Source organism: Paroedura picta, chromosome 6, assembly GCF_049243985.1.
Source record: "Paroedura picta isolate Pp20150507F chromosome 6, Ppicta_v3.0, whole genome shotgun sequence".
NCBI lineage: Eukaryota > Metazoa > Chordata > Lepidosauria > Squamata > Gekkonidae > Paroedura > Paroedura picta.
In genome coordinates this window covers 3,364,191-3,375,635 of record NC_135374.1, presented here as the reverse complement: position 1 = coordinate 3,375,635, position 11,445 = coordinate 3,364,191, and the positions used below count along the sequence as shown (strand labels likewise).

The 11,445-nt window shown below is 51.3% G+C and overlaps 1 protein-coding gene across 1 annotated transcript; it reads left to right on the top strand.

Moving 5' to 3' along the window:
• The first annotated feature begins 1,066 nt into the window (after positions 1-1,066).
• DNAJB13 (DnaJ heat shock protein family (Hsp40) member B13) lies at positions 1,067-10,732 on the top strand. The gene is made up of 8 exons (XM_077341198.1): positions 1,067-1,216; positions 1,918-2,021; positions 3,559-3,720; positions 4,794-4,951; positions 6,427-6,540; positions 8,048-8,161; positions 9,154-9,230; positions 10,183-10,732. Exons 1-8 carry the CDS (start codon positions 1,149-1,151, stop codon positions 10,334-10,336), a joined length of 951 nt encoding a protein of 316 aa, XP_077197313.1. The 5' UTR covers positions 1,067-1,148; the 3' UTR covers positions 10,337-10,732.
• The last annotated feature ends 713 nt before the right edge of the window (positions 10,733-11,445 follow it).

The following is an 11,445-nucleotide window of genomic DNA, read 5'->3' as shown; positions in this document are numbered from 1 at the left end:
AAGATGGGCAGCTGTGTTAGTCTGTAGCAGCAGGAAAGTGCCAGAGCCCAGGCGCACCTTCAGGACTAACCAAATTGGTGGCAGGGGAGGAACTTTGGTGAGTCCCTGCTCACTTCCTTAGATACAGCAAGAATGAGATTCCATCTGTCTTTATACCACAGGGTTGATAGATTACCATTCCTTACAATTAGATGTGGTGCCTTCCTTGGTGGCAGATCCAAATGGGTGGCCGTGTGAGACTGTAGGAGCAGACAAGAGCCAGAGTCCAGGAGCACCTTCAAGATGAACAGAATTTGTGGTAGGGCAGGAGTTTTCACTGCTCACTTCTTCAGATACAGATAGAATGGGACTACATCAGTCCTTCTATCACAAGGCGGATGGATTTCCATGTTGAACGGCTGAATGTGGGGCTTCTTCATACTGGTCAAGATGGGCAGCCGTGTGAGTCTGTCTGTAGCAGCAGGAAAGAGCCAAGAGACCAGGAGCACCTTCAAGAATAACCAAACCAGTGGCAGGAGAAGAGCTTTCCTGAGTCCCCGCTCACTTCCTCAGACACAGCAAGAATGAGAGTCCATCTGTCCTTATATCACAAGACTGACGGATTCCCATTCTGTGCAGCTTAACGTGGATCATTCAAGTGAAATAAATCAGCTGGGCAGCCGTGCTAGACTGACTGTAGCAGCAGGAAAGAGCCAGAGCCCAGCAGCCCCTTCCATGCTCATTTTGCAAGAGGCCTTGTGGTTCAGTACAAAAGGTGGATGGTGATTCAAGGGACGGGGAGAGACGTACGCATTGCCCACTAGATCTGACAAAAGGGCGCATGCACACTACATCTGACACCCAGAATTAGGCTTTGCGGTCTTCAGGGGCCTCTGGGCTCCAACTGTGCCCTGCACACCAAGGAAAGTGTACCCACATTGCAGGCTGAGGGGAGTCAGGCACGGGGGGGGGGTCCAGTTTTAAAGTGTTGCCAGGGAGACACTGTGACCCCGCCCCCGCCTCTTGATGAGTGGCTGAGGGAGGGAGGGCGAGAACTACAACTCCCAGGATGCCCCGCGGGTCGGCGGGGTCGGAAGCCGCCGGCGTCCCTAGCAACGGGAGAGCTTAGCAACCGAGCAGGAGGAGCCGCAGACGCCGCCGCCGCCGCCATGGGGCAGGATTACTACGCGGTGCTGGAGCTGACCCGCAGCGCCAAGGACGCCGACATCAAGAAGGCGTGAGCCCCGGGGAGGGGGGGAGAGCAAAAACATAAGAGGTGCCCCCATAGAGGCATGCATGCACACACACACACAGGGGTGTGTGGTGTTGGTGGGCAGTTTGCAAATGCACATCCCAAAATGCATGCTCATGGGAGAAGCCCTGCGGGGTCAGGCCAGTGGCCCCTCCAGTCCAACCCGCTCTGTCACCCAGGGGCCACTATTTTTATTATTATTATTATTATTATTATTATTATTATTATTATTATTATTATTATTATTATTATTATTATTGGATTTATTGCTCACCACTCCCAGACAAGCTGGCTCGCGGAGGGTTACCTCCAAAATAATCTCCAATTAGCCCCCTCCCCCCAAAAACCCCATGGAATTAGAGAAAAATACAAAAACCATATGGCGGGAATAATAACAGCCCCCGTTAACAGCTAGGGTGGGCAGAGAGGGGAGTGACATCGGACCACGCCAATGGACCGGCATATCTTCCGGGGGGGGGGGGGGCATCTGATCTTCTAGCATTGCCCTGACCACAACCATCGACCTGGTGGAAAAGCCCCGTTTTGCAAGCCCATGAAACCCCTTAATTATACAGTGAAATAGAAATAGAAGCCAAAAGGCAGGTGGCGGCATAGTCTCTCCGAAACCAATAGCTTTTTCCAGCCAGGACAGCATAAATGCCCGTCCCTCTTCTTGTGTTTTACAGCTACCGTAAACTCGCCTTGAAAAACCACCCTTACAAAAACAAGGAGCCGTGGGCAGCGGATAAATTCAAGCAGCTCGCAGAAGCCTACGATGTTCTGAGTGACCGTAAGTGGACAGCGCGTCCTTTCTTTGACTGTGCCCCATTTCATCATACTCCATATTGTCTCCTTGAGAGTTCCCCAGCATGGTGCCCGCAGATGCCGTGGCAATCGTGCGTACCTTTCCTGGTGTTTCCAGGTGTTTCTGGAAAGGGGACAGGGATTCTAGTTGGACAGTGGAGATCTGCAGTTTTCTCAGACGTTCCTTTTCCACCACAGCACAAGGATCGTCACTATAGGAAGATGCGTTGTGTGTAGGCCAAGAGAATATTTTGATTTGAGTCCTTCTTCTGCTTAGTTAGGAGAATTAGCCTGCCTCTTAACGAGGTGGCTTCGGGCAGAGCAGAGTAAGAGGAGGGGGGAAACAAAGAGCTTTGATGCAGGGAGAGAGACGGAGAAAAAAAAAGCGAGAGATACTTGCAGTAAATGATGTTTTGGAACTCAGCCGATGTCCTCCCCTCAGTTCAAAGCGTTCATTTGTGGTAAATCATCATGTAGGGTTGAAGCAGATACTTTAAGATTAAAGAAAGAAAAGAAAGTCCGAGATAGAAAATGGCAGTCGTCCTCTGGACCTGGAACGCTGACAGCCTATAATCCAGGGAGATACACTCCCTAAAGGATTGGAGACGGCCCCAAGAACTTCCTGGGTAGAAAGGTGAGGTGGGGTTTGCGTACCCCTCCTCTTTTCTGCCAATTGCTTGCACAATTGACCCCTGTCAGGCTTCAGAGATAGCAGAGCCGATGCCCTGCCACCCTCTCAGGACGACATCTTTGGCCAAGAGAATATTTTGATACAATATGTTCATTTTAAAAGGCGTCCTGTTAAACCGAGCATTTGCCTAAATGGTTGAACAGTTACTATGAGAGGTTTGCCTGGCCTCTCCCCCCCCCCCAGCGATTTTGCAGCTGGGGCTTGCCTCTGGCATCAGCCATTTGATAACTGTGCCCAACACCCAGTGCAGCTTTTCCCAACTAACTTACAGTTGAGAAACCACTGGAACATTCTTCAGGCTTTGAGAAGCCCCAGAAGTGATGCGTTTGTGCAGAATATGGTTGGGAAGCAGAGCTGTGCACATGCCCACCCGGGACCCCTCCCCTTCCCACCCCCTCCAGGCCCATCCTTGGCCATTTGGCATGACCATATAGTGTCATATCTCCCAATAAATGTGGAATACGTTTTATATATATATATATATATATATATATATATATATATATATATATATATATATAGATAGAGAGAGAAGAGAGAGAGAGAGAGAGAGAGAGAGAGAGAGAGAGAGAGAGAGAGAGAGAGAGAGAGAGAGAGAGAGAGAGAGAGAGAGAGAGAGAGAGAGAGAGAGAGAGAGAGAGAGAGAGAGAGAGAGAGAGAGAGAGAGAGAGAGAGAGAGATTCAGGAAACTCGCCCAGGGCTGTCAAGAAACCCCAGAGTTTCACAGAACCCTGGTTGAGAAAGCCTGACCCAGTGTCAGAATTCCCAAGGTCCCTGCAGGTTCAAATCAACCCATGATCAAAAGGCATGCTACCCCCTTTTTCCCCCTTAGCACAGAAGAAGGGCGTTTACGACAAATTTGGAGAAGAAGGCCTAAAAGGAGGCATCCCGTTGGAATTTGGGGAAGACACCCCCTGGACGGAGGGCTACGTGTTTCATGGGAATCCTGAGAGAGTTTTCCAGGAGTTCTTTGGAGGAGACAACCCCTTTAATGGTAGGGACCGTTTAAGGGTGCCGTTTCATTGGAATATTCCTGCTTGGTGTCAGGTCTGACGGTTTGAAGGGAAGGGAAGGTGGGGAGTTAAGATGTGGTGGGAGTCGGCAAACACCTTGAGAATCCAAACGTGGCAAGAGATGTGCTCAGGTCTACCTCCACCTTCCAGTATCTAATAATGCTGTTTTCATGTGCCTGCCTTTGTGGTTGACTTCACCCAAACCCAGGACAACATGGCTGGTTATCCGCTACAGCAGGGGTCCCCAGGGTGGTGCCGGCCAAGCGTTTTTAGAAAGTGGGCAGGGCCAGGTGAGGCTTTTGCCCAGCAAGGCTTCTGATTGGCCCCTGGAGATTTGATTGGCGGTCCAGGTTTTTAAAAACATTGCTTTGGCTATAGTTGCCACCCCAGCACAAGGATTTTCACTGTGTGACCGAAAGTAAGCTGGGGCAACCATTTTGAGAAGAAGAAGAAGATGAAGAAGAAGAAGATGATGGTGATCTGGTTTCTCTGGCCCACTTTACCAGGAAGAATCTTGAAGCACCTTACAATCACCTTCCTCTCCCCACAATAGGCACCTTGTGGGATAGGTGGGGCTGAGAGAGCTCTGACAGAACCCCTTTGCAAGAACGGCTCTCACAGAATTGTGACTGGCCCAAGGTCACCCAGCTGGCAGCACATGGAGGAGCGGGGAGTCAACCTAAGCTGTCTGTCCGTAGGATCTCCCTCCTGCAGCATTTTGTGGCTGTGCTCACCACACTGTCAGGAATCAAACAGTGTCCACAGGCTCAAAAACCTTGGGATTCCCTGTGCTAGAATACAGTTTTGTTTCAGAGCCGGCTTGGTGTTGTGGTTAGGAGCGAGGACTTCTAACCTGGCGAGCCGGGTTCGATTCCCTGCTCTTCCTCCCACTGGGTGGCCTGGGGGGGGGTGTCTTTCTGTGGGCCTAGAGCAGGGGTCACTAAGGGACGTAAGGGAGAAAGCTGTGGTTTCCCTTCATTATAGAGGGGGTTGGCCTAGATGACCTTTGGGGGTCACTTCCGACTCTGTGCCTCTGTGTTATTTCCCCACTTAGAGTTCTATACCAGCGATGGGGCCGAAGTCAATATGGCCTTTGGGGGCCTTCGAGGAAGGGGGGTGAAGAAGCAGGACCCTCCCATCGAACGGGACCTCTACCTTTCCCTGGAAGACTTGTTCTACGGGTGCACCAAAAAAATAAAGATCTCCCGCAGGGTAAGCCTGGGTCCTCCGCCTTCCCTCTCCCTCTCAGGTGAGGACCAGGTGACTTGAGAAGGGCAATTCCTTCATTCTCCTTGGATTAGGGGTGGGCGGGTGGGTTTATTACTGCAAAAAGCCAATCAGAGGACACTGAAACGCCAGCAAGCTCAGCGGAGCTGCGTGTGGAACTGTTCTCTTAAGCCAGGGGTAGTCAAACTGCGGCCCTCCAGATGTCCATGGACTACAATTCCCAGGAGCCCCCTGCCAGCGAATGCTGGCAGGGGGCTCCTGGGAATTGTAGTCCATGGACATCTGGAGGGCCGCAGTTTGACTACCCCTGTCTTAAGCCTTTGTTTGGCTGCTGAAATATTCTACGTGGTTGATTAATACATATCAGATTTTGGAATCCGTCGATAAGGTGCTGTTCAGCAAAACGTGTTGGGAATCATTAAAGAATGCTTCTTTTAAAAAAGAAATTGTGTTCTGTAGATTGACGACTACTTGCCCATTTGTTACTCTGGATTTAGCAGTTTTGTGTTACCCGATAGGTGTCCCAGTGTCCTCTGGTTTGCTTGTTGTTCTGTATATTCCACAAGGTCCCACCCTTCTTTCTCTGGAGAAGCGATAACTGAGAGAAAAGGATCGAGGGAAGGGATTGTTTAAACCCCTTTGCCCATTTTCGAATTCAGAATCTCTCCCCCCCCCCCCCACCTCCAAAAACAAAGCTGAGAGCTCCCCCGTGGAGTGGGAGAGAAGATACAGTGGTTGTATTTCCCAGGAGAATAGCGGCTTAAAGGGGTGCGATTTGGAGCAGGGGAGTTACAGGAAAGAACGGTTCGACCGCCCTTCCTGGGCCTTTGGGGTTTTCTACAATAATTTTCCAGGGTTCTTCTTTGGCCAAGGAGTAATGAACCTGTGGAACTCACTGCTGCAGGAAGTGGTGGCAGCTACAAGTATAGGCAGCTTCAAGAGGAGACTGGAGAAATCTCTGGAGTCCATCAGTGGCTCTTAGCCACCAGCTTTAGATGGACCACTCTGGCCAGGGCAGTGGTGCTCCATCTTCTTGGTGCTCTGAGGGGGCAAGAGTGGGAGGACATCTGGAGTTCTCGTTGGTGAACCTCTTTCACGTCACCTGGCTCTTGGCCACTTTTTGACACAGAGTGTTGGACTGGACGGGCCGTTGATCTGATCCAACATGGCTTCTCTCATGCTCTTGTGTAGTCACAGGGTCTACATGGGGCACTCTGTCTGGAGCACTGAGGGTCTGTCTTCTTGGTGCTTGAGGGGCAAGAGTGGGATGGCTTCTGGAGTTCTGACCCCACTGGTGGACCTCTTGACAGCACCTAGGTTTTGGCCACCGTGCGAGACAGTGCTTTGGACCAGATGGGCCACTGGCCTAATCCAAAATGGCTTCTCATATGTTCTTTTGCTGCATCCCAGTTAGCTGGCTGGGTCCGAGACCGTATTGACCTTTTCCAACCCCCCCTCAGGTGATGAACGAAGATGGCCATGCGTCCACCATTAAAGACAAGATCCTGACCATCAACGTGCAACCAGGGTGGAAGCAGGGGACCAGGATTACCTTTCAGCGTGAGGGCGACCAGGTGACGCACAGCGGGGCTTCTGAGTTCTCTCACCATACCTGGAGGGAGCTAACTCTGCAGAGTCGGGTTCTGGGCTCTAGGGTGAAACTAGTCCTGGTCAGCCCTCTCTGTCGCTGGGAAGGGTCAGGATGAGTTTGTGTCGGATTATTGTCCTGAACATTGGTGGTCTCAGGGGCTCAGTTGCTGGAGCAAAGCACCCATCAAGAAACTGCCAATGGTTACAGTTTGCAAAACAACACACAGCATGATTCTTCCCTATTACTTGCAAATTTTTTTGTCAGGGGAGTTTGGGAGGAAACACAGTGTGTGTGGACTCCTTTATCGGGGAACTGCCCCAGGTCACCGTGCTGCAGATGGGGCCTGGAGGTCCCCCAGAATTACAACTCATCTCTAGACTAGAGAAAATGGCAGCTCAGAGAGATGAATTCTGTGGCATGATGCGCTGTTGAGGTCCCTCTCCTCCCCAAACCCCACTCTCAATTGGGTTACATGTTTAAAAAACCCAAAAAACATTTGCTGCAAAAGCTTTATGCAGTGTCTCTGATCCCCTAAGGCTCCTGGTTAAGGGAAATATGCTGTTCAAACAAATTACAAAGATGATCTAACTCTAGGGGTTACGAGAGAAAGAGATTTTATGTTTAAAAACCAAAGCACATCTTACATGATGTATTCATGGAGGTGCATTTAACTTATTGTGAAAAGATTAACTTCCAAGTAAGCTTAACTTGCTACAGCTCCAAGCCCAGGTAAGAGAAAAGCCCAGGTAAGAGGTCCTATCTAAGATGAAACACAGAAGGCAAGCCAGGACCAGGGAGGCCCAGCACCTGAGCCATGAGAGGAGGGAGGGAGGGAGGGACCAGAGAGTTCCCCAGAGAGAGAGTTCTCTCAACTCTTTCTCTCCCAGATTATCCTGCATGCAGAACTGCAATCCCCAACAGGCTCGACCCCTAAATCTAGCCAGGAATTTTAAAATATTATTTTTTAAAATCATGCGTCTTTTAATATTTTAGCTGCCTCGATAGCCCTTGTGAGGGCAGAATGTAAAGCGCCGTGAGCCAGTTTGCTGGGAGTGGCAGTATGAAAACCCCACAAATAAATAAAAATAGATAAGAATGGCAGGGTTTAAATTTCCCAGAGGGAGGGGGCCGTCAGGCTGCACAAAACTGACCTGGTCATTCTGTGAGCCCATGGTTTTGTCCAGTTTGGGCTACAAGTGGATACAACAGGGGTTCATCGGATCATGGAGATTGAAGGGACATTCAGGTTCATCTAGACCAACCTCAACCTCTTACGCAAGGTTACACCCTTGTCCCCTGGGAGTTCCTCTCCTGGTTTTGTCTGGTGGTCAAAAGAGCCACATTGAAAGAAGGAAAACTGAGCAGCCACCCCCACACACACACTGCACCCCTTGGTAGCTTCCATAGTTTTCCTGGTGGCAGAAAGGACGAAGGGAAAAGAGGGAGGGGGCTCCTCCTCTCTGCCCAACCTCGATGCCCTTTCCTCGCAGGGCCCCAACATTATCCCAGCCGACATCATCTTTGTGGTGAAGGAGAAGATCCACCCCAGATTCAAGAGGGAGGACGACAACCTGATCTACATCGCCAGCATCCCCCTCGGCAAGGTAACCCCAAAGGCAACTCGGGCATCCGTGTTCGTGTTTGACATGCCCTCAAGCTTCTTGCAACTTAGGGGGGCCTTGTGGGTTAATGGATCTCCAAAACCTCCTGTTGTGGACTGCCTTACCTAACCTGGAGGGTCCGGGCAAGCCCAACTCTGTCAGATCCCGGAAGCTAAGCAGGGTCAGCCCTGGCTGAGACTTGGAAGGGTGACCAGCAAGGAACACGGGTGTCATGACACAGGGGCAGGCGGTGGCAAGCCTCCTCCAAGCATCTCTTGCCTGGCAGCCAGGGTCTCCTGGCAACATGACACCCCTGCCACACAATCAAGGAACAGAAAGCCTCGCTCAGGAGCTGCCAACGACGGATCCCTTGATGAAGTCAAGCCTTCCGCTTCCCTGAGTGGCTTCCGCTTTTCCTAGCCTTATTGTCCTTTCCAGTGACTCTTGCCTTTCTTTGCATGATGTGACCATCTCCATGACGGCCTCCTCTAACCATCTCACATCCGTCACATCCGTAAGGACTCCCATTTCACGGACTACGCTAGTAGATGTGTTCCACATCAAGAAGTATAAGATGGGGGATACGTGGTTTGATAGAAGTAGATGTAACAGGGGCTTAGAAGGGCCCAAAGAGGCTCAACATCCAACCAATGAGAAGGTAGAAGCAACTGCCAGGTGTACCCCAGTAGGAGAATCCCCTCAGCCCTCCCAGATCCTCTTGCATGCAGATTTACAGACCCAGCACGTTCTTCCCACAAATTCCTTGTAACCTCTGAATGGAATTGCTTCTAACAAAACGCAGTCAATTCTGACATATCAAGTGGGAGGAGGGCGGCATAAAAACCCAGTAATAAATAAATAAGGGTAACGCCACTGCTGAGGACAGGGACTCATGCAGAAATGCCGCTGCAGACTCCTTGAAGGGAAAGAACTCTTGGCTCTCCAGAATTTTGCCCTACCTGGGCCCTCATCCCTCCGGCCCTCCTCTCCCACAGGCTCTGGTCGGCTGCACAGTGGACGTGCGGACGCTGGACGAGAGGCTGCTCAATATCCCCATCAATGACATTGTGCAGTAAGTAAACAGAGGCTGAGTAGCCATATGAGGGAGAGGCTGATTCTATGAAAGTTCAAGAGGGTAGCTGGTGACAGTGGATGAGCAAGAGGGTTGGGAGAGTCCTGCATAGTGCAGGGGGTTGGACTAGATGACCCAGGAGGTCCCGCCCAACTCTGTTATTCTATGATTCTAAATTCCGTCTAAACCTCCGGAAGAAGTTCCTGAAAATTAGAATGGGTCCTCAGTGGAACAGGCTTCCTCGGGAGGTGGTGGGTTCTACATTTTTGGAGATTTTAAAGCAGAAGCTGGAGAGCCATCTGACGGAGAGGCTGATTCTGTGAAGGCTCAAGGGGGTGGCAGGTGACAGTGGATGAGCAAGAGGGATGTGAGTGTCCTGCATAGTGCAGGGGGTTGCACTAGATGACCCAGGACGTCCCAACTCTGATTCTATGATTCTAATTGTTAGGTTGGGCAAACAAATCGTGTGTTGCCATTGATCTTGGACTTTTACCTTTGACCCCTGATCTTTACCTTGATCTTTGGCTGAGACACAAGAACACCTCCTTAGCGCATGATCGGTCAGCCTCCAGTACTTGGGGCTTCATTTTTGTAACTCATATACAGGGGTAGTCAAACTGCGGCCCTCCGGATGTCCATGGACTACCATTCCCATGAGCCCCTGCCTGGCCTACTTTACAGGGCTGTTGTGAGAAAATGGAGGAGGGGAAAAGAGTGTTCCAGAAGCTGCTGTGAATCCCAGCGGGGGCAAGTGGCAGGATGTAAATGTACCATCCCAACTGTTAGCTTTCTCTTGCTCTCAGGGAATTGGGCCTTGAGCAGAATCAGCTCTTGAAGAAGTGGGGCAGGATGTTCTTCTGACCCCTGAAGGAATGGGGAGGGGGGCTGTTAAAACTCCCCCCTTCCTCCCTGTGTTGCTCATGCCCCGTTTGTCCCCTTCTCCTCCTTGCAGCCCCAAGTACTTCAAGGTCGTGCCCGGTGAAGGAATGCCGCTCCCTAGGGACCCCACCCACAAGGGGGACCTCATAATGTATTTCGACATCCTCTTCCCGGCCCGGCTTACCCCAGCCAAGAAGCAGCTCCTGAGGGAGGCCCTCTTGCCCTGAGAGGCAGCCAGCCGGTCAGCCAGCCAGTCTCTGCCCGTTGCCAGCCCAGGCGCAAAGCTCTCCACACCCCCTTTCCCCTCAGTTTTCATTCTCAGAATCGGCAGCGGAGAAGCAACGCAGGACACGGGAGTCGGCAAGAGGCACTGCCCCTGGGAATGCCGCTCCAGGAAGCCCCACACGGCCAGGTGAGGCTCCGGAGGAAGAGGTGCACCTTGGGAGCACACGGCCTCAATGGCCATGGCTGTGTCCCTCAAGGGCCAGGCGACAGAGAGACACCTCCAGGGCTTTCGGGAGTTAAACTGAAGACAACAGCTGAAAGCACCTCGGAGCAGCCCAGGTGCCTAGTGTGGAAGCAGAAACAGCCAGAAGGCAATAAATGGAACTGTTAGAACTGCAGCCCACCATGGTTAGTTTTTCCAGCTTGGGAGTTCGGCTAGGCAGGACACTGGAGCCACAGGGGAATGCAATGGCCTTACAGGGAGAGCAGGCCCTTCAAGGGCAGTCTTGCCTCCTTGGAGCACTAGCGGCTCTTCAAAATGACAGGCAGGGGTCATTAGAGAAGCTATGTTGGATCAGGGGAAACTCTGGCACAGAGGGGCCCAACCCAGGAGCCATCAGGAGGTCCAGCAGCAGGGCTAGAACTGCAGAAGCCTTCCCATTGTCACTCCCCGAGCAATAAAACAGGCACAGTCTTTCAAATCACCTGCATCCCACTCCTTTCCCCAGAGATGCAGGGAATTGAACCTGCAACAGCGACAGTGCCCCCTCCGGCCAATCTGCCCGCTCTGCTGGGACCCCTAAGAAAGGGTTGTTTGATCCCCCAAAGGGGTCCTGACCCCCAGGTTGAGAACCACTGCCGTAGCAGAAACAGATCTATGGCTGAATAATTTAATTTCAGCTGCAGATAATAACATCTGGCACCCATTTTGGGGGTGGGGGGGAAGCAAGTCACAGCTGAAGCAACTCCCAACCTTCGAGAGGGACCATCTACAGCTTGCAAATGCAGCAAAATTCCAGGATTTTTAAAACCCATTTTTCCAATATACTGCTTTTTTCATTCTAAACCACATTCTGAATTCCACTCAGTTTGAACCATCCTTGGAAACTTT